Here is a 23,435-nt window from a genome sequence, read left to right on the forward strand (position 1 = left end):
AGTTCAAATTCAAGTTGAATTACTCCCACAAAGAAGTTAATACAAACTGAAATGCATGAGTATGAATGGCATAGGCCTATCCAAATACAGATACGTTGATAAAAGTCATTAGTTTAAGACAAGTCATTATTTCTAAAGCATTACGTCAAATGAAATATATATATTTTTATGTCTGTGCGAGAAAAACAAAGTACAAAGCAGGAAATACACTTTTTCTATTCTGCAATTACGTCAAACAAAAAATGATTTAAAACAGAAATTCTTACCTCCAGCGCTTTTGGATTGCGCTGCCCGGGAATCTTATCAGCAATAAGGAGACCTTATTTCTCAGTGATGGGGAGACCATCAGTTTGTCTGATCATCTGACTACTGTTTTTGTTTTCCTACCTTTTCAGGACATTCAGGTGAAATGTTAGGACATTGGGGTCCAGATAATGTAGGAAAACAAGCATACATAGACACACATAACACACTCACTCACACGTACACACATGACTGGTAGGAACGTGTTTGAGTCGTTTAATCTGTTGCTGTTGAAACAAAGAGGAGGTTGCAATGATTTTAATTTCCACCATAACTTCCTGATATACTGCGTTATCTTTCTACTGAGTGCTGGCATTGTTGTGATCAAATGGCCTTGCTGTCTGAAAACTCCAGTAACACAACTCCACCCTGGTAATGCTACAACACTTTAGCATTCTTTTATTTCATAAGGCAGCACACGCAGTTCAAATGTGCCATGCATGTACACAAATAATGAACTGATTGATTGATAAATACAATCATCTTATCATCAACCACAGCTGAATCCAATGATAGACATCTTGCAGTGATGGTTTTGTAAATGGATGTTCAGTCTTAATTATTGTCTAGTGCCGGTATAAGTTAACATCATATCCCTCTAGGTCATCATAGATAACGTCATCATGGTGCTCCAGACAGGTGTGTACAGCCTGCAGGATGGTTTTCAGACGACGGTCCAGCACGGAGAGGTGTTGTACAGAGAGGAGGGGGGCCACACTCTCCAGTGGATCCTGGGATAGAGACTCCCTCATGACATCACTCAGACGGAAGCCCGGGAGGGACAGGAGACGCAGACGCATGAGAGTGGAACGACGGATCCTGAGATGGAGAACCGGATTTGGGAGAGAGAGAAGAAAAAGACAGAGAGGAGGACAAGGACAGAGAGAGGGGAGAAAGAGAGAGGGAAGGAAGACAAGGAGAGAGAGAGAGAGAGGAGGAAAGGGAGAGAGAGAAAGAGAACGAGAAGGGAGAGATGAGTGTCCTCTTGCACTTTTTTTCTGCTCCAGTTGTCCAGATCTTTATACAAGCTGATAGTTTTACCTGCAACACTGTTGTAAGGGCACCAATATGGAGGGTTCATCCACAGAATGACGCCCAAACCTAAAAATAACATAATTTCCACAATATTACATAACTGTTATATCGGTATGTATAAACTACAACAACTTCAACATATGCACTGGCGACGCATCATTCAGGGCAAGTGAGGCACAGCCCAAGCACTGTCCAGCAGATGGCCCTGTTCTGCATGTAATTCTGGCATTAATTAGTGTCACAGTATTATATCGTATCAGTTAGCAAACAATTTAAACAAAATAACTGCTTGAGTTAATATAGCAGCATACTTGACTCCTCCATGTCATATCATTGTTTTGGTCAATTTTCTTTGTGTAAGGCAGATCCAGAATGCAGCTGTTTCAGCCTCGCTCATGTGCCTTCTGTGGCGGAGGGGCAGCCAGAGAAAGAACAGAGCGTAGGCGTTGTTGATCTTCTCTGGTTGCGCGTGATTGGCTCAGGGTGATGTCACTTACAACACCGCAGCACCTACTGGAAGAGCTCACTAACGACCAGGCAGCTTCTGCCCCTTGGGTGCTGCCATAGAGTTAAATTGGCAGTGCCCGTCCAAGAAGGCTCAAGGTCATTTGCCACAGATAAGTCTACATCTTTTCCCCAGTGATTGGACTGACGTGTGTCAACTTCATCGTTTACCACCTCTTCTAGCCAGCTGAAAAGTTATCATGCACCATGTTGACTATCTCCTATCAAATCATTTTCAAGCCATGTAGAAAATGTTGAGATAAAACATTTTCGGTGCTCATCAGCCACTGAACATTGAAATAAGACCACCTGTTAAAAATAAAGCAAGCTGGAAAAGAAGATTCCACTGTGGTTGGTGGTGAATAGAAGCAGTGGCTAACATCTGTTTTGAGGTAGCTATACGACGCGGCTCGTTAATGCTTGATGCCACTGTTATACCCATGGAACTGGAACTATGCAATGGATGAAGTGAGGGATTAACTTTATAAATTGTGTTGCTTTATTCTAAAACAGAGCGTCTTGGTAAAAGGCAGGCAGACACACTCAGAATAGTGTATTGGCTGCGTTCCAAAACGTTATTAATGTAGCAATATTGTAGACCCATGCTGAATTTAACTATGGGAAGTAAACTGATCCTAACTGAATGTTAGAACGTTTGTGTGAGTAGCGTTTTCGATGCATATTAGCGTTTTTTGGATACATCCAAGATTTTAATGTTAAAATCGCCACTGAACATACAGTATGTATCACATTATAAGGTATTGAAGGAAGGTATGGTACTCACGCCCTCCCGTTGTCTAGGTGCAGCAGGAAAGTGTCATTCCCAAACTTCTCAAAAGTCTCGTAGTGATGTCTGTCCATATTACCTTTAGTAGGAATTAAAGCAAAACAATAGCTTATTGCTTTCTGTCTATTCAAAATCTGTTCCACATTATCAGTGGACTCAAACCTTGGCACATTTCTAATATGGTCATGTAGGGGAAATGTTCCGAACATTTTGTCATTCTTATGGAATGTATTGCTTCGGTGACTCAATAAAAAGAAAAAGAGCAAAAATCAAGGTAGTGTGTCGAATTGTTACTGATTCAAGAATATTGGAATCACTGAAGTAGGAATAGTAGTAGAAGCTGTGTTGTTCAGTGTGCTTACTGACTCATGAGGAAGTCCAGAACGACCATGTCAATTAGATCCACCAGTCTGGTGCCTTGGCTGTATGGAGGAGTCTGTTTCACGGTGTCACAGTAATCTGGGTTCTTCTCCCATCTGAAACAGTCAGGTACGAAGCATGTGAGGTATGCACTCGAACACGTGTATGCTTTAGTCAAATGCACGGGTTATTCCCAGCGGGGGACAATATGATACTACTACACATGATTACATTGCATGGATCAGTTGAATCCTATCAATGCAATCCAAACGTTGAATTAAACCTCCAATCCATCGGTTTGCCATCTACTCTACAGTATATAACCACTAATACAGATATATATACTTCACATGGTTTCTTCACAACCCCTCCCATAGTTAGAGACCCCCAGGCAAGGGGCCCATTTCGGTACCCACTACCCACGGTGCCAGTTTGGTGCGGCTGTAGGAGCGTCTCCAAGGGGACCTCCAGGAGCGTCTGGGGGCCAGGGAGAGGTCAGGCAGCATGGAGGCCAGGGACACCTCCAAGACCTGGGGTCGACCACACACTGGGTTCTCTGTGGAGCAGTAGTATTCACACTGGCCGTGGAAACACAAATTACCCACTGGGGGAGGCGGACAGAGAGAGAGAGAGAAGGGGTTGGGTGAATAGTACAGTAAACTGACCAAATGCAAGTAGTAGGCCTACAGTGGACAGTTGTTGCCAAACATTTGGGGTCATAACCCATCTAAAAGCATTTAGAACTTTTTCTTGTGACCAGTCATGAACCCAGAACGAAACGGAAAGTAAACTAGCCCACCAGTGCAACCCGACCAACCATTTGGGAAACTCTGGACTAGCACATAGTGCAAGCCACTATACACACACAAGCTTAATAACAGAGAAGGAGGGACATTTGGTTGCTATCTGTGCTGATTGGACACACCGGGACAGTTAGATTTGATTATGAAAGCTGATTGGACCAACCGCCACACACCAGGAGAGGTGAAGAAGGTTCTGGATAGTTTGTGGTCTGTGGTGATAGCTCTGATCTCCGTGGTTATGTTGATGAGTCTACCTACCACTGGAGGGATTCTACAGAAACCTAGCACCCTGAGAGAGAGGACACACACAGACACAGATAAAGAGAGAGAGAAATCAGTGGTAGCGATTTAGTAGTTATTTTCTTCTCTTTCTTTTGACACAGATTAATCTCAGATGGGAGGTCCATAATTTATTGTTTTCACCTGTCTAGGTGGAAGGCAGCAATCTCTGCGTTGTGTCTCTCAAAGTCAGAGAAGTAGAACAGGTTGAAGTCTGTCTCTGCATCTCTCTCCTGCCTGCATAAAACACACACAGAACAATGTGATGAACAATGTGATTTTCCCCTCCAAAATAAGATTACTGTGACAGAGTGTGTGACTGATACAATTTTATGTGACTGATACAATAAAGTTGTATTGTTGTGTTGTATTGTATAGCATCATATCGCATTGTAAATCATATGGTATATCATACCATAGTATATCGGATTGTACGCCATATTGTATTGTATATCATATTGTTCTTTGATGAACTGCAATGTGCCTTTGCTATTGTCCAGGCTCAGCTCTGTCAGCCGAGGTTGCTCTAAAATGCTGATAAGACAAAGTTAATGGTTCTCATGAAATCTAAGATGAAACCATTAAAGCCAATTCATGCTTGATCTGAAAATGGGGTCGGAGGTGCCGAATGGAGGGTGTGACGCAATTGCAGACCTCCCCGGAGAGGTCAGAGGTCAAATTGAGCTCTGTACTGCATCGCTGTGCGCTGCCCAAATTTTAACAATGCGGAGGGCTATATATTACTCTGCATTGACATGAATGGTTGATGGTAGGTGGGGCGGGAGGTCCAGTATTAAAAAAAACGTACTTCCTTGACAACAGCTCTGCTTTACGAAGCGCAAGGAGTATAAACACCCTGACTTCTGCAGAGGCCGTGTCGCAGCAAATGCTGTACGGCCACTGCAGATGTCGGATTGACCCCGCCGAGCCTTTTAGACTCTTCCATGTATAGTCACTATGCAGGACAAGCAAATAGAAAGGGCATCAACTTACGAGTACTTGAGTTTCTTCTTAGATGAGTGGTTCACATCTAAACCCCACATAGAGGGTCTTGTGAAAAAGCTCAGACTCAAATTGGGGTTTTATTTTCAAAATAAGTCGAGAAAAAAACTTGTTTCCGCTACCTTCTTGCCTGTAATTAACTATGGTGATAACTTGTACATGTTTGCCCCTGTGGCATCATTACATATGCCGGACACTGTGCACTGCTGAGGATTGTTACAAACTCCAAAGCCTTCCTTCATCCCTGCAAATGTTTTAGTTTTATCTTATCCAATCGAAACGTACAGTAGTGAGTGTATACATTTTCATACTAGTCCACCGTGGGAATCAAACCCACAATCCTGGGGTTTCCAAGCGCCACGCTCTACCAACTGAGCTACACGGAATGTACCCTCTATTTGAGAGTGGGCTGGCCTTCCTTAGCTCTTCGGAGACTAAGTCGTTGGTACGTTTTTATTTATAAGGCCATGCTAAGACTGCTCCCAGTTTACCTGTGTACCTACATTGTCCATCAGATGAATGACAATTATCGCCTATGCTCACAGGACAGCATCTCTTTGATGGTGCCTATTGCCTGTGGAGAGCTAGGTAAAAAAGTGTTCCAGTACTCTGCCCTCTCTACTTGGAATGAGCTACAAAATGACTTGAAACTACAGGAGTTCGTCTCCCTAAATTATTTTAAAGCTAGGGTAAAAACTATGGCGGAAAATGATTTAAGGGGCGGTCAATATTTGGTCCCCTAGTTGAAACACTCCAATGTGCCTGTTAAATGAGGCCATGCTAAGACTGCTGTTTTTAAACTGTCGTGCTTTGTGTTTTACGTTGTAAATGTTGACAATTTGTGTGCTGCTTTTTCGGCCAGGCCTCTCTTGCTAAATAGATGTTTCATCTCAATGAGACTAACCTGGTCAAATAAAGGTCAAATAAATAAATATCATATATCGTATCATATATCATATCGTATCGTGGATTCTCACCTCATGGGTTTGAGGAGGGCCTGTCCGTAGTTGGGGAATGACATGATCAGCTTGAGCTGGGTACCCCCACTCTTCTGCACTGAAACACACATAACAGACAACACACCAGCGTCACCATAATAATCACACACCAGCATGCAGACCCTCAGAACACACAGACACACTTACCGTACATTAAAACACATGAAAGTCACAGGGTCTCCACAACATAAAGGAAATACACCATAGGTACTTGTCATTGACTGCACTGATGGCGTTATTCTGGTAATAGTACAGTATTTCTAGTGGATTTTACATAAATGCAGTTACCCCAGTTCTCCACAGGGTGTCCTCGTTACATAAAGTACAGTATGTGGCTGAACATCAAAAACGGTCTGGTATCTTTAGTGGTGATTCTAGAATCCAGGGGACTTTAGAGAGGAGGAGGAGGAAGAGGAAGATGAGGAGGAGTATATGAAATGTGGCTATGGGCCAGCCCACACACAAGCTGATTATTGCGTAATCTTTTATGCTCAACACAATCTCCATACAGTATTCAAAGTGTTTGTGTGTATGCGTGTGTTTGTGTGTGAGCATATGTTTGGTGTGTGTTTACATGCGTGGATGTGTGAGTGGGATTTTTTATGATCAGTGCAGGATTATATTGACTGACCTCAGAACAAAAGATCAGAGGAGCTGGAGATTTCGATGATCTGGCTTTCAAGTTTCTACTCTGATTGTTTCTTTACTGTCGTCCATTTGCTGACGTTCTAGTTTGGTGTATCCACTTTGTGTATTTTGCAGTTTAAAGACTTATAATTGCTTTCAGTGGTTTTACATTTTATCCTCACAGTCTATGGTTGATTGGTTAGTGTTTAAGAATTGCTTTGGGCTTTTGTTTGTTTCTTTAGATTGTGCTTAATTATTATACTCACTCAATCACTCACACACACAACACTCACACTCCCCCTTCCCCTTCCCCTTCCCCACACGCTTAAACCCATACACATTAGCCTGGCACACAAAAAAATTCTGGGTTAAAAACAACCCTATTTGGCTTATTTAGCAAACCAGCGCTGGGTAAATATTGGACAGAACACACACTGGGTTAGTTTGACCCAGCCAGTTGGGTCGCGTTAATATGGATTATACAAACATGGGTTTATTTTACCATCAGTTGTTTTTTTTAACCATTAGTTGGGATGACATAGCAGCTCCATATGTTATTTTCAGGAGGCGTGGCCTATTAGAAACATGGGTTTCAGACAATTATTTTTGGCCACCTGTAATTGCAAATGTATTTCCTGTTCATCATGTTTGTACACTGCAAATGTCATTTTTTTTGCACATGACATATTATAACATAAAATTCATAACATTATTATCTACCTATCCCAACGTTGAAATATCCATAGGGTCTTGGGAAACATTGATTAAAGTGGCAGTGTTCAACCTTAACATGAAATAACAACAAAGCAGATGAACCGGAATGACATTTACTTTCACGGGTGGCCAAAAATAACTATCTAAAAGCCACGCCCCTGCTAAGACAATCCTCTAGTCTTCTGAGCTCATCCACTGAGTCATATCTTGATAACCCAGCACCAATAATCCAGCAGATTTTAAAGAAAACAACCCAACTAAGTGACCCAACGCTTGCAACCCAGCATGGTCAACCAAACAACCTAGCATTTTTTAGAGTACTGCTACTTCCCTGTTTACATGTGATAGATAAACAAATGGTTCCCAACAAAGGCTTCTGAACAGTCTCACAACAGACAGGATTGAGGGCCATCAGACAATGTTTTACAGCCTCCCAGGGTAATCTCTTCATTGTAGGTTTAGGATTGAGCCGGGGTGTGGACATGAAGCTATGGTTAGGGTTATTGCTAGTGGTCTGTATAATTCAAGAATGGCATATATTGAAAAAAAATATAAACGCAACATGTAACGTGTTGGTCCCATGTTTCATGTGCTGAAATAAAAGATACCAGAAATGTTCCATATGCACAAAATGCTTATTCTCTCAAATGTTATGCGCAAATTTGCTTACATCCCTGTTAGTGAGCATTTATCCTTTTCAAGACAATCCATCCACCTAAAAGGTGTGGCATATCAAGAAGCTGATTAAACAGCATGATCATTACACAGCTGCACCTTGTGCTGAGGACAATAAATGGCCACTCTAAAATGTACAGTTTTGTCGCACAACACAATGGCACAGATGTCTCAAGTTCTGTGGGAGCATGCAATTGGCATGCTGACTGTAGGAATGTCCAACAGAGCTGTTGCCAGAGAATTTTATGTTCATTTCTCTACCATAAGCCAACTCCAATGTCATTTTAGAGAATTTGGCAGTACATTCAGCTGGCATCACAACCGCAGACCATGTGTAACCACACCAGCCCAGGACCTCCACATCTGGCTTCTTCACCTGCAGAATCGTCTGGGACCAGCCACCTGGACATCTGATGAAACTGTGGGTTTGCACAACTGAAGAATTTCTGCACAAATTGTCAGAAACCGTCTCTCTCAGGGAAGCTCATCTGCGTGCTCATCGTCCTCACCAGGGTCTTGACCTGACCGCAGTTCGGATTCGTAACCAACTTAATTGGGCAAATGCTGACCTTTGATGTCCACTGGAACGCTGGAGAAGTGTGTTCTTCCGAGATTAATCCTGGTTTCAAGTGTACCGGGCAGATGGCAGCGTATATGGCGTCCTGTGGGTGAGTGGTTTGCTGATGTCAACGTTGTGAACAGAGTGCCCTGTGGTGACGGTTGGGTTATGGTATCAGCAGGCATAAGCTATGGACAACAAAAAACAATTGCATTTTATTGATGGCAATTCGAATGCACGAGATACCGTGACGAGATCCTGAGGCCCGTTGTCGTGTCATTCATCCGCCGCCATCACCTCATGTTTCAGCATGATAATCTACGGCCCCATGTCGGAAGGATCTGCACATAATTCCTGGTAGGTGAAAATGTCACAGTTCTTCCATGGACTGTATTCTCACCATTAAGCATGTTTGGGATGCTTTGGATCGAAGTGTACGACAGCGTATTCCAGTTCCTGCCAATATCCAGCAATTTCGCACAGCCATTGAAGAGGAGTGGGACAACATTTCACAAGCCACAATCAACATACTGATTAACTCTATCCGAAGGAGATGTGTCACACTGCATGAGGCAAAGGGTGGTCACACCAGATACTAATCAAAGGGCTACTCAGACCCCTCTTTTACGCTGCTGCTACTCTCTGTTTATTGTCTATGCATTGTCACTTTAACTCTACCTACATGTACATATTACCTCAATTACCTCGACTAACCGGTTCACTGTAAGGTCTACTACACCTGTTGCAATCGGCGCATGTGACAAATAACATTTGATTTGATTTGATACTGACTGGTTTTCTGATCCACCTTTTTTTAACAGATGCTTATCTGTATTCTCAGTCATGTGAAATCCATAGATTAGGGCCAAATTTATTTATTTAAATTGACTGATTTCCTTATTAGACCTGTAACTCAGTAAAATCTTTGAAATTGTTGCATGTTGCGTTTATATTTTTGTTCAGTGTAGTTTACGCCATGTCCAGTTCATGCTGATTGATACAGAGTTGATCTCAACTCTGCTTAGTAACACAGTCATCATCTTGTTGATTTGATTTGATTTGATTTGCTTGTGTATTTTGGGCTTCCCCTTGGGGTTGAAAGATAAAAGAGTACCATCACCACAAAGGCTCCTGCATTTAACCCAACTGACTTGGAATAGCTACAGTACTTTAGTTTAAAAGCAAGCTACAGTGGTGCCACAGGCTGTTGTACTGCAGACAGTCGTGTTTGAATTACAATATTTGTGGCTTAGTTCACGCAAAAAAGCAGTATAAATTAAAGGGATAATTTGGGATTTTGGTAATGAATACATAATCCTTTATGTACTTCCCTAGAGTCAAGTGAACTCCTGTATACCATTTTTAAGTCTCTATGTCCAATATGAATGAAGTTATATGTCATTTTGTGAGCTAATGCTAACTAGCCTGCTAGTATCCTTCCAGTCATTGGGCTAACGCTAGCCTCAACCACCACAACCCTAACCCTAGCTTCCTGTCCACACCCCAGCTCAACATTAACCCTAGCCATAACCCAAACCCTAACCTTAACCGTAGCTTCACCATGTCCACACCCCAGCTGAACCCTAACCTTACTCTTAATCCTAATCTTAGCTACATGTCCACACCCCAGCTCAACCCTCTCACCTGCGCTGAGGATGCGTTGTGTGGCCATCTGTTGAGTCACCTCGGCAACGCTAGGGTCATTTCTGTCATACAGCTCCCAGCGAGAGATCCCAAGGTGGTACCTCAGCCAGGCAGGGTGGGTGTCCGCACTTCTCGTCCAATTAGCTCGGTCATAGCCATCCTCCTCGCTGTCACTCTGCCTATATGGAAAGAGCAGGGGAAGATGGATGGGGAAACAGGCCAATTAAGCAATGGGTATCACAAATGTATGAGAAAAGTAATATGCTATGACAGAATGATATACTTTGTTGTTATCTAGAAAGCATTTTCTTTCCTCTTTAATTTTTCTACTTTGTTGTTATCAGTGGTCTTCCACTCCTCTTTCTCTCACTCACCACTCACTATCTTCACTGCTTTTGTCACTGTCCTCCTCCTCATCTTCCTCTTCACTGTCCCCTCCCTTGTTCTTTGGCTTCAACTTCAGCAGCCAATCGTCTTCCAGCAGATGTTTGCGCGGCAGGTTGTACAGCGGGTGGCTGAAGAGGGCCTCCAGCTTGGAGCGACTGCTGACCCGTTGGCTCACTTTGGTGGCCATTTTGGTTTGAATCAGCTTTTTGTCCTTCTCCTTCTCATTGACAATGTTGACTGAGGCCTCCACCTTGTGGTCTATGTGGGCGGCCATTTTGGTAAAGTCTCCATTCATGCGACTAACTGGTAATTTGTGTGAGCTGCTTTGTGAGGAAAGGGGGTGAGATCTCCCCTGTTTTCCATGGGGAATAGTTCCAGGAAAAGAGGAGGAACAGGAGGAGGGGGGGGGGATAACGCAGGATGTTTGCAGGACGGAGAGACAGAAGAGGGCCAGGATGAGGTGGAGAGCCAGGGACAGACATGTCAATACCAAACAGACGGAATGAGAGAGACGACCCACGCCCTGCCTCGCCATGCTGGGAGAGAGTGACAACTTCAATTCACATTACCTCCAAATATAATCTGCTTAATAATATTCAAAACTCTGAAGAAGGCAGTTGTTGAGTCAAGAGTCATGACAGATTAACAGGCATAAAGGAAACAAAGGGAAATGTGACAGAGTCATAGCCGGGCAAGCAGGCGGACAGACAGACAGAAAAGACAGCCAGCCAGCCAGCTATCCAGCCAGCCAGTATTCCTGGTGCTTCAGAAAGAGACAGACAGCTATCCGGCCCGCCAACCAGCTATGCAGCCAGCCACCAGACAGCCAGCCAGAAACAGCCAGCCAGTAGTCCTGGTGCTCCAGAAGCAAATCTAACAATCTCCTCTCCCCATCAAAGCACAGACACAATGTGATTCCAGTTAGCTACCCTGAGAATCAAGCACCGCTAAAGAGAATCAATATATTATTGAAGGCCCACTGCTCCAACATTCACAGTATGAAGCAGCAGCAGGATGGCTAATGCATTACTTACTTTGTTTTCTCACAATGTGCCAAGAAGTTGTGAGACTCTCTCTTCCTTTCTCTCTCTCTCTCTCTCTGGATCCTCAATAAATGTGACAGGGCAAAATTACACTTGTAGTACATTTTCATTTAGTCAATTTTTTTCCCTTTCTCTCCCTGACAGACAGCTGATAGTGATCCTGTTATCTGTGTGGTCACGCTAGTTCAAACAGAACAGAGGGAGGAGCCAGGTTAGAGTGACCGGGATGGACGTTACAGTGAGGAGGGGACATTCATACACATTACCCCTATATTTTAGGATTTGTTTTTTAGAACACCAGATACTTTCAATAGAAATACATATCGTAATGTGTAATTGGATTGAATTGTAGATGGGATTTATTACACAAGACATACACACACTGATACAGACACACACACTCTGACGGGTCGTCACCCACTGGCTCTCATTCTCTATTGACTGGTTCTCATTCTCTATTTTCAGCCTCATTAGTCTACAGCCCCAGCCCTCCGTCTACTGAGCTTGCATGCCAAATGGCACCCTATTCCTTATATAGTGCACTACTTTTGACCACCAGGGCCCTCCCTCCAGAAACAGACACACACACACACACACCCACACACACACACTCAACTTCACATGTTTGTAGAGAGTGTTGTAGTAACATATTGTAGTAGTATTACTTCACAAAGCACCCATGAGCACAGACCAGATCAAATATTTGTACTCCTTCTATCCTCCTCCTCTCTTCTCTCAGCTTCATCCATCTCTCCTCAATTCCCACACTCCCCCTTTCCTTTTACCCTCCCTCCAGCTCTCTTACCTGCTGATAAATGCATTCCTCATCTACCTCTATCCCTGTAATTCCTTCCCTCCATCCCTGATTATTTCCTGATGGGGCCAGTTTATTCCTCAGCGTGCAGTACACAGTCGTTGTTAGTGAAACACCATAGCTATGAGAGAAATGACATGCATAATGCATGTCATGGTACTTATGGGCTGTTCCCTATAGATGTTCATAGATGAATTTTAACCTGAGGTATTTTGTACCGAAAGTGTTGAGACAAAAGAGAGCTAGCGTAAATGTATTTATTGGTGTGTGTATGCTGGTTAAATGCATTTATAATGATGAAACCTTCAAATAATGTTGTTGTAATGTTGTTGTACTCAAGTGTTTTAGTACTATATCTCTTGACAAAATGATGAAAATAATCATGGCCTCTAAACCTTCAAGCTGCATACTGGACCCTATTCCAACTAAACTACTGAAAGAGCTGCTTCCTGTGCTTGGCCCTCCTATGTTGAACATAATAAACGTCTCTCTATCCTCCGGATGTGTACCAAACTCACTAAAAGTGGCAGTAATACAGCCTCTCTTGAAAAAGCCAAACCTTGACCCAAAAAATATTTAAAAACTATCGGCCTATATCGAATCTTCCATTCCTCTCAAAAAAAATTGAAAAAGCTGTTGCGCAGCAACTCACTGCCTTCCTGAAGACAAACAATGTATACGAAATGCTTCATTCTGGTTTTAGACCCCATCATAGCACTGAGACTGCACTTGTGAAGGTGGTAAATTACCTTTAATGGGGTCAGACCGAGGCTCTGCATCTGTCCTCGTGCTCCTAGACCTTAGTGCTACTTTTGATACCATCGATCACCACATTCTTTTGGAGAGATTGGAAACCCAAATTGGTCTACACGGACAAGTTCTGGCCTGGTGTAGATTCTATCTGTTGAAAAGATATCACTTTGTCTCTGTGAATGATTTCGGTGTTCCTCAAGGATCCATTTTAGGACCACTATTGTTTTCACTATATATTTTACCTCTTGGGGATGTCATTTGAAAACATAATGTTAACTTTCACTGCTATGCGGATGACACACAGGTGTACATTTCAATGAAACATGATGAAGCCCCAAAATTGCCCTCGCTAGAAGCCTGTGTTTCAGACATAAGGAAGTGGATGGCTGCAAACTTTCTACTTTTAAACTCGGACAAAACAGAGATGCTTGTTCTAGGTCCCAAGAAACAAAGAGATCTCCTGTTGAATCTGACAATTAATCTTGATGGTTGTACAGTCGTCTCAAACAAAACTGTGAAGGACCTTGGCGTTACTCTGAACCCTAATCTCTCTTTTGACAAACATATCAAGACTGTTTCAAGGACAGCTTTTTTCCATCTACGTAACATTGCAAAAATCTGAAACTTTCTGTCCAAAAATATTGCAGAAAAATTAATCCATGCTTTTGTTACTTCTAGGATAGACTACTGCAATGCTCTACTTTCCGGCTACCCGAAAAAGCACTAAATAAACTTCAGTTAGTGGTAAATACGGCTGCTAGAATCCTGACTAGAACCCAAAAAATGTATCATATTACTCCAGTGCTAGCCTCCCTACACTGGCTTCCTGTTAAGGCAAGGGCTGATTTCAAAGTTTTACTGCTAACCTACAAAGCATTACATGGGCTTGCTCCTACCTATCTTTACGATTTGGTCCTGCCGTACATACCTACACGTACGCTACGGTCACAAGACGCAGGCCTACTAATTGTCCCTAGAATTTCTAAGCAAACAACTGGAGGCAGAGCTTTCTCCTATAGAGCTCCATTTTTATGGAATGGTCTGCCTACCCATGTGAGAGACGCAGACTCGGTCTCAACCTTTAAGTCTTTACTGAAGACTCATCTCTTCAGTGGGTCATATGATTGAGTGTTGTCTGGCCAAGGAGTGTGAAGGTGAACGGAAAGGCTCTGGAGCAACGAACCACCCTTGCTGTCTCTGCCTGGCCGGTTCCCCCCTCTCCACTTGGATTCTCTGCCTCTAAGCCTATTACAGGGGCTGAGTCACTGGCTTACTGGTGCTCTTCCATGCCGTCCCTAGGAGGGGTGCGTCACTTGAGTGGGTTGAGTCACTGACGTGATCTTCCTTTTCAGGAAGATCCCCCCCCCCCCCCCTTGGGCTAGGCCGTGGTGGAGATCTTTGTGTGCTATACTCGGCCTTGTCTCAGGATGGTAAGTTGGTGGTTGAAGTTATCCCTATAGTGGTGTGGGGGCTGTGCTTTGGCAAAGTGGGTGGGGTTATATCCTGCCTGTTTGGCCCTGTCCGGGGGTATCATCCAATGGGGCCACAGTGTCTCCTGACCCCTCCTGTCTCAGCCTCCAGTATTTATGCTGCAGTAGTTTATGTGTCGGGGGGCTAGGGTCAGTCTGTTATATCTGGAGTACTTCTCCTGTCTTATCCGGTGTCCTGTGTGAATTTAAGTATGTTCTCTCTAATTCTCTCTTTCTTTCTCTCTCTCGGAGGACCTGATCCCTAGGACCATGCCTCAGGACTACCTGGCATGATGACACCTTGCTGTCCCCAGTCCACCTGGCCGTGCTGCTGCTCCAGTTTCAACTGTTCTGCATGCGGCTATGGAACCCTGACCTGTTCACCGGACGTGCTACCTGTCCCAGACCTGCTGTTTTCAACTCTCTAGAGACAGCAGGAGCGGTAGAGATACTCTCAATGATCGGCTATGAAAAGCCAACTGACATTTACTCCTCAGGTGTTGACTTGTTGCACCCTCGACAATTACTGTGATTATTATTATTTGACCATGCTGGTCATTTATGAACATTTGAACATCTTGGCCATGTTCTGTTATAATCTCCACCCGGCACAGCCAGAAGAGGACTGGCCACCCCTCATAGCCTGGTTCCTCTCTAGGTTTCTTCCTAGGTTTTGGCCTTTCTAGGGAGTTTTTCCTAGCCACCGTGCTTCTACACCTGCATTGCTTGCTGTTTGGGGTTTTAGGCTGGGTACAGCACTTTGAGATATCAGCTGATGTTAGAAAGGCTATATAAATACATTTGATTTGATATTCTCTCAGTGTCTCTCGATCTCTCTCCCTGACACACACACACACACACACACACACACACACACACACACACACACACACACACACACACACAGACAGACAGACAGACAGACAGACAGACAGACAGACAGACAGACAGACAGACAGACAGATCAAAGCTTCAGAGTCCGTCCTGTTTCCCTCAAAGCAGTTAATGTCGGTTGCTTGGAAACTATCCAGAATTCTCACCATAATTGTGTTACTTCAAACCAAAAAAAAAGAAAGGCATGGTACAAGAACAACGTTGGCCCAGTCGACTAATGTGTTGCACCTCACTGCCGTGGCAGACTTACTTGTACAGTGTTGAGACAGAGAGAGGAAGAGAGGGAGAGTGTTTCTTGTTACAGATGGTGGGTGATGTGATGGTATGGCCAGCAAGTGATGGCATGGCCAGCAGAGAGATGAGGGTAGAGCTCTTTGATGGCAGAGTCACTGTGGGTTGCGCTGGTGGTTCAGTTACTCCCTGGCTACCAATGAATATTTCATTTCAATCCAGTGAAAGAGAGAGAGAGAGAGAGAGAGAGAGAGAGAGAGAGAGAGAGAGAGAGAGAGAGAGAGAGAGAGAGATGGATGGATGGAGAGCTGAAGAGAGTGAGAGAAGAAAAAGAGTGGGAGGAGAGGGAGAAATTAAGAGAACGTAAGAAAAAAAGAGATGGAGTGAGGGGAAATATCATGCATGGGAAATTAACAGCAAGAGGGGACACGTGGAATACCAAAACATAGTGCTGGTAACATGTGTTAATGTGTCATGATAAGACTGATGCAGAGATTCCACACACATAGCCACACACACGCACAGAGTTAAATAATCCCTGTGTATTCCTGCATCCCGGCATTCCAAAAGGACTGTCATCCTTATCCTTATCCCACCCTCATAATGCCTTTTTTCTTTAACTCCCAAACTCTTTTTCTCCATCAATCCATCTCCTCTCCCTCTCGCTGTTCCAAGGCAACAGCTTGTGGGATAGCACAGTGCTAATCCTCCCTGTCTCCCACTGGGACAATCTGTCACTGGCTATAGAGGAAGAGAGAGAGAGTGTGTGTAAGTCAGTGTGTCAGACTGTGTGTGTTGGTGAGAGAGAAGATGGAGGAAGTAGAGGGAATTTTTTATAGAATACTACAGTACTTACTATATAATTATATATACTGAAAAAATATATAAATGCAACATGCAACAAATTCAAATATTTTACAGAGTTACAGTTTATATAAGAAAATCAGTCAATTGAAATAAATTCATTAGGCCGTCAAATGACTGGGCAGGAGTGCACCCACTGGGGATTCAGGCCCAGCCAATCAGAGTCAGTTTTTCCTTACAAAAGGGCTTTATTACAGACAGAAATACTCCTCAGGTCCTGGATAGGTGTGGTTACACGTGGTAGGCCGGTTGGACGTAAAACGGCGACAGCTCTGGTGGACATTCCTGCAGTCAACATGCCAACTGTAAAACTTGAGACAGCTGTGGCATTGTGTTGTGTGACAAAACTGCACATTTTAGAGTGGCCTTTTATTGTCCCCAGCACAAGGTACACCGGTGTAATGAGCATGCTGTTTAATCAGCTTCTTGATATGCCACCTGTCAGATGGATGGATTATCTTGGCAAAGGAGACATTTTCACTAACAGAGATATAAACAAATTTGTGCACCAAATTTGAGAGAAATTTGTGCATATGGAAAATGTCTGGGATTTTTTATTTCAGCTCGTGAAACATGGGACCAACACTTTACATGTTGTGTTAATATATTTTTGTTCAGTGTAGTAAACTGTAGTATACTTTAAAATAATATATTAAAAACAATAGTATTCCTCGATGTGTAGTACTTACTATAGAATTTTGTAGTATACTAGAGAATACTATAGTAAATACAACAGTATTATCCAAAGAAAAAAAACACAGTAGTGAATACTACAGTAATGTCTGCAAAAACACTACAGTGAATACTGTAATATTTATACCATAGTACACTATAGTATTTTTTCATGTGGGGGGATAGAGATGGAGAGGCAAGGGAGCAAATTAGAGAAAGCAGAGGCAGAATGAAGACCTGAACGGGAAAGAGAGAAAGAAAAACAATATTATTTTGGTCCAGCTGAATAGACAGACAGAGGGAGAAATGAGGCTAAGGCAGAGAGAGCAACAAATACAAAGGAAGACATGAGGGAAACGGATGACTCGGGGAGAGAGAGCGAGAGAGACTAGAGGGTTCTGGGAATCTAGGATGACTAAGAAGAGGAAAAGAGAGCTAAGATTTAAAACCACTCTTACTGCTTGCACCCAATAACAGTGTGAGACGGAATATGGAGCAGTATGTCATTCGTTCTCTAGTCTAGGTGATAGGATGCATGTAGGTTCACTCACATCCATAGAAACTCAAATTTCAGGGTCAGTGCTGTGCTCACACACAACCTGCACTTTATGTTTACATTTTAGTCATTTAGCAGATGCTCTTATCCAGAGGGACTTACATGAGCAATTAGGGTTAAGTGTTTTGCTATATAGAACTATTTACTTCAGAACTTGACCTATAGATAAGAAGGACCACCAAGGGCCTAGCAGTAAATTGCCTTCTCTAATATGAAACTATTACATCAAAGGGCAGATTGCTCTGTTGGTTGTCGCGTTTTAAAGGGTGGGTTGCCCTCGTCATAGTGTTAGCATGGTGGCTAATTAAAAGGGAACTCTGTAGGGTTTCGGTTTTTCCTAGACCTCCAGCAGCCTCCCTTTTCCCCCTAGTCCACAACAGGGGTGTATTCAATAGCGCATAGCATAGTCAAATGTTTTGCAACGGAAAAACCAAAACCAAGTGTTTCTTACTGGACAAATTCAGGTAGGTCCCTCCCCATTTCATCCCGTTTGCTTCATCGTGAATCGACACTAGGGACATACTGTATATATAAATCCCCGGTCCACATACTTTCAACAAACAACACCCACAATCGGAAGATTTGAAAAAACTAAAACATTTTTATCACTTTCAGAAATAATTTCATGTGCAATGATATTATGAATTTACGCAAACACACAGTGTTGAAGTGAAAACATTACAATGCATTGGTGTTATGGTACCTGGTTGCATCCACGGTTGACAACATAAAGGTTTCTATGTGGCATTGAGACTGTATGCCTAGTTGATATTCATTGAAATGCAATGCCTAGGGAGTCAGAATAGCTCATGTGATATCATCAGTTATAATATCATCAAATTCAGAACAACAACGACACCTATCCATGACTATCTTATAAAACATTGGCGTGACAGAAAACAACTATTATTTCAACAATAAGCTCTTTCATAAAAAGCCCATGGTGATCATTTACAAAATCAGATTCCATCTTCACATTCAAATTCAAGTATTTAATGTACATTGAGAGGATATAAAAGTCCCTGTGATATCTTATCAGTTATAGGAGGAGTAGAGACACAGACAAGGGTGACTTATGGAACTCATGTCTGAAAGGTGAAGACTAAAAGACTGTAGAAGGAGATAAAAAATAATCTATAGAGAGGATTGGAGAAACAGAGATTGTGTGAATTGAGAGCAATAAGAGAGACTGAGCGAGTGTGTGTGTTTCTGTGTGTAAGGATGTTTTTCAGCAGATGGCATGGCAGCCCACCGAGACGACAGTGTGCCAACGTACAGGCGGAGTGGAGGAAAGACACGGAGCTGGATGCATTTTTTTTCCAAAGGTGACCATGAGGGGATGTTGATGAGAACACACACACACCGCCTCGAGTTAAAGAAGTAGAGCAGAAAGTAATAGGGAAAGAGAGTGCAAGAGAGTGTTTCAGCCCCACTGAATTCCATCAGTAGGATAGTAGGAGAGACAGCAGACTCGTTCATGCAGTGAACTCACTGCTCTGTAGAAATGATCACATTTGTATACAGATAAAACTTGGTCATTTTCATACTGTTTGGGCACACACAAGGCAAGAGTGTGACATGCTGATATTGAATACAATATATCAAGAATGACTTAGCCTAATCAATCAATGATATATGGGACATCACAGGCACACGCGCACGCACGCACACATACACACACACGATCAGTAAATAACAAAGAAAAATACTGCAAAGCTCAGAGATGGGTGAATCATCCAGGATGTGTATATAAATATATAAACACACTCGTTAGGTAGAGACAGACTGGATGGGAGGGGTGTGTGTGTGTGTGTGCCTGTGTGTTTGCGTGTGTGTGCTAAGCACACTTCCACACACACACAGCCAGGCTGCCTCCAAAGAACATGTAGAGCAGGTTCTTGACCTCGTGTGTCACCTCGAAGCCAAAGCCCTCACCAATCACCACGTGCCACGAGCTGCCAAACTTTTTATCCATCGTCTCTTTGATCATCTTCGCCGCGTTCTGAAATGGAAAGAGAGAGGTCAGAGAAGATACAGAAACCAAACCAAATCCCTGGCTCCTATCCGTAAGCCCTTGTCAACACTGCCTTGTGGATTGGAGAGTAAAGGATAGAAGTCAGCCATATGGCTGAAACTGAACACTTATGCATAACAAGCAGAGATAGGGATGAGGGATCCGTTTGGAATTGGGCCTATGAGAGAGGAGAGGAAGTGATGGAGGAGGTAAAATACAGAGGGGAGGAGGAGAGAGAGAACCAGTGTTCTAGTCCAGATGGACACACAGGTTTGCTGGGATGAGTGGTGAGGCAGGCTGACACAATTCCAGACCGGCTGAGTGGGTGGAGGCCTGGTTTTAAAAAGTGACAGGGTCAGGCGAATGGGTGGATTAAAGCAATAGTGAGTGTGCTGTACTAATCAAGCTGCACTTCGCACAGTGTATAGACAGACAGACAGACCTCATTATTGGTGGCAAACTTCTCACAGGCTGTGACACACAGTTCCATCGTTTCCACTCTCATCTCCTCTGGCATGTCTGTGTGCTGTGAAGAAAACAGAGCAATTCATTACAACACTCCACATTTACTCCACGAAACCGACGGTCACATAGCCTCTACTTGTGAACCACATATGTGTCACAGCAGCGAAACGATCTGTCTCACCCTGATGAGTGGGAAGCTGTGGAGCCTCTTGTAATCGGCCTCCTCCTTCTTGCTCTCTGTTGTCTCTGCCATCCCCTTCTCCTTCTGGAGAGAAAACACACTCACATTTGAATGGAAGCCTTTTTGTTCATTTGGCAGGTTAAAAATGTTAACTATATGTTGCCACCGTGTTTGTCAAGCACTACAGTAGGTATGAGCAAAGGCTGAACTAAAGAGACCCTCCTAGTCCTGCTCACTTCGTATGTGTTTACTTCTACCCATGACAACACAAGCAATGAATGTAGTGACTGCAGGGTTGGTCACTATGGCCAGGAAAGTGACATGCATGAATGACATTGTCATGCATATTTAGTCAATTATCAAAAATGGGTGAAAGGTACCCACAGAGTTGACTAGCTAACGTTAGCTAGCAAGTAACGTTAGTCTTTATACGTGTAACGTTAGGTATGACTTTGACAGGTAGCTACCTAACTAGGCATCTTACTAAAGAGTCTGCCTACGGTAACGTTAGCTAGCTACTGTACTGTAGCTAGTTGGCTTGTGTAGGTTGTTGTCTTGCCTTCTCACTAACGTTCTCTTAGTTGCAATGCAACCAACGCTGCAAGTTAATGAAAGAGTTGGAAACATTGCAGGCCGTTATGAGACTTTCTTCTTTGAATTCTACTTGATTATGGATAGCAAGTTAACTAAATACCTAGCGACTTACCTCTGGCTAGTTTACCACAACAAGCTAGGTCCATTTATTGTTGATATGGAAACATGTCGGCCATAGCAACCGCTTCTTTCGTACCAGACTCCCCTTCTTCTTCTTGTGCGTTTCTGGCAGACTAGACTCCGTCTTGCGTATTGCTACCTTTCTCAGGTCGGAGTGCGAATTACACATTTAAATATTTAATCGCCTCACACCCGTAGCAGGCCGATGGAATAGAGAAACGACAACAGCTTCCTTGGTATTTCGCTCTGCCTCTCATTTAAACCCAACTCACATAAAAAAGTGATCCTAACCTCAGTATACCGCCTGCAACAGGACATGCTTCACAGTCTCTACCTCCCCACAACTCACATTTCCCATCTGGGTGTTTACCCACTAACAATGGCCCAATCTCAGCCTGGCCAACAGAACCCCATCCCTTCTTTCATTCCCCATGTATACCTACTGACCCTACTTACAGAATTCTGGATAGAGAAAAAATGCCTTCCCCAGTGCCCTCTATCCCACTCACGTTGCCACTCCTGGGTCAACCCCTCTGCTATGGTGTTACTAAATTCCCCCCCCCCCCCCCCCCCCTAACAGGACCACCTCATCTACATCCTCCTTCAGAGCTGCCTTTGCTATCAAAATCTCAAATCAAATTTTATTTGTCACATACACATGGTTAGCAGATGTTAATGTGAGTGTAGCGAAATGCTTGTGCTTCTAGTTCCGACAATGCAGTAATAACCAACGAGTAATCTAACCTAACAATTTCACATCAACTACCTTATACACACAAGTGTAAAGGGATGAAGAATATGTAAATAAAGATATATGAATAAGTGATGGTACAGAACGGCATAGGCAAGATGCAGTAGATGGTATCGAGTACAGTATATACATATGAGATGCGTAATGTAGGGCATGTAAACATTATATTAAGTGGCATTGTTTAAAGTGGCTAGTGATACATTTTTTACATGTATGGCAGCAGCCACTCAATGTTAGTAGTGGCTGTTTAACAGTCTGATGGCCTTGAGATGGAAGCTGTTTTTCAATCTCTCGGTCCCTGCTTTGATGCACCTGTACTGACCTCGCCTTCTGGATGATAGCGGGGTGAACAGGCAGTGGCTCGGGTGGTTGTTGTCCTTGATGATCTTTATGGCCTTCCTGTGACATCGGGCGGTGTAGGTGTCCTGGAGGGCAGGTAGTTTGCCCCCGGTGATGCGTTATGCAGACCTCACTACCCTCTGGAGAGCCTTATGGTTGTGGGCGGAGCAGTTGCCGTACCAGAAGGTGAAACAGCCCGACAGGATGCTCTCGATTGTGCATCTGTAAAAGTTTGTGAGTGTTTTTGGTGACAAGCCGAATTTCTTCAGCCTCCTGAGGTTGAAGAGGCGCTGCTGTACCTTCTTCACCACGGTGTCTGTGTGGGTGGACCTATTCAGTTTGTCCGTGATGTGTACGCCGAGGAACTTAAAACTTTCTACCCTCTCCACTACTGTCCCGTCGATGTGGATAGGGGGGTGCTCCCTCTGCTGTTTCCTGAAGTCCACGATCATCTCATTTGTTTTGTTGACGTTGAGTGTGAGGTTATCTTCCTGACACCACACTCCGAGGGCCCACACCTCCTCCCTTTAGGCCGTCTCGTCGTTGTTGGTAATCAAGCCTACCACTGTAGTGTCGTCTGCAAACTTGATGATAGAGTTGGAGGCGTGCATGGCCACGCAGTCGTGGGTGAACAGGGAATACTTACAGCAAGGCTTAGTGCAACATGGCAGTGTTGCCATTGTTAATGAACATTTTTCTTTGTAATGTAAAAAAAGACGTCTTCAACCCCCATATCACACACTCACAAACTGTAAATATATGTGTGTATGTTGTACTATCAATTGGTGAGAGAGAGCCTCAAATATCACAGTCAATTGTACATATCCACTGTACATGAATCACAGCAATGTTGGTTCCTGTTTCAATCACATCTTTGGTCATGTTCTCGTGGGTCAAACAAAAACACCCTAATGATTGGTTGACCCACAATGCAGGTGATGGCTGCAGGATGAAGATGGTGAAGATCAACTGAAGATATTTGCAGTCGATTGCAGTCA

At 43.5% G+C, this 23,435-nt stretch overlaps 2 protein-coding genes across 2 annotated transcripts; both read right to left on the reverse strand.

Moving 5' to 3' along the window:
* Window positions 1–671: 671 nt before the first annotated feature.
* On the reverse strand, window positions 672–14,258 carry LOC129832850 (extracellular serine/threonine protein kinase FAM20C-like). Its single transcript, XM_055896916.1, has 11 exons — window positions 11,712–14,258; window positions 10,665–11,213; window positions 10,291–10,469; window positions 6,051–6,129; window positions 4,216–4,308; window positions 3,966–4,081; window positions 3,413–3,593; window positions 2,996–3,105; window positions 2,627–2,708; window positions 1,345–1,404; window positions 672–1,122 (listed from the first exon to the last, which is right to left on the reverse strand). The coding sequence occupies exons 1-11, from the start codon at window positions 11,828–11,830 to the stop codon at window positions 870–872; spliced, it is 1,821 nt and encodes a 606-aa protein (XP_055752891.1). The 5' UTR covers window positions 11,831–14,258; the 3' UTR covers window positions 672–869.
* A 4,296-nt stretch (window positions 14,259–18,554) lies between these two features.
* LOC129832851 (dynein axonemal light chain 4-like) lies at window positions 18,555–21,585 on the reverse strand. Its single transcript, XM_055896918.1, has 4 exons — window positions 21,340–21,585; window positions 20,634–20,717; window positions 20,430–20,513; window positions 18,555–19,975 (listed from the first exon to the last, which is right to left on the reverse strand). The coding sequence occupies exons 2-4, from the start codon at window positions 20,703–20,705 to the stop codon at window positions 19,811–19,813; spliced, it is 321 nt and encodes a 106-aa protein (XP_055752893.1). The 5' UTR covers window positions 20,706–20,717; window positions 21,340–21,585; the 3' UTR covers window positions 18,555–19,810.
* Between the last annotated feature and the right edge of the window lie 1,850 nt (window positions 21,586–23,435).

The sequence above is a fragment of the Salvelinus fontinalis genome, chromosome 34 (genome assembly GCF_029448725.1).
Source record: "Salvelinus fontinalis isolate EN_2023a chromosome 34, ASM2944872v1, whole genome shotgun sequence".
Taxonomy (NCBI): Eukaryota; Metazoa; Chordata; class Actinopteri; order Salmoniformes; family Salmonidae; genus Salvelinus; species Salvelinus fontinalis.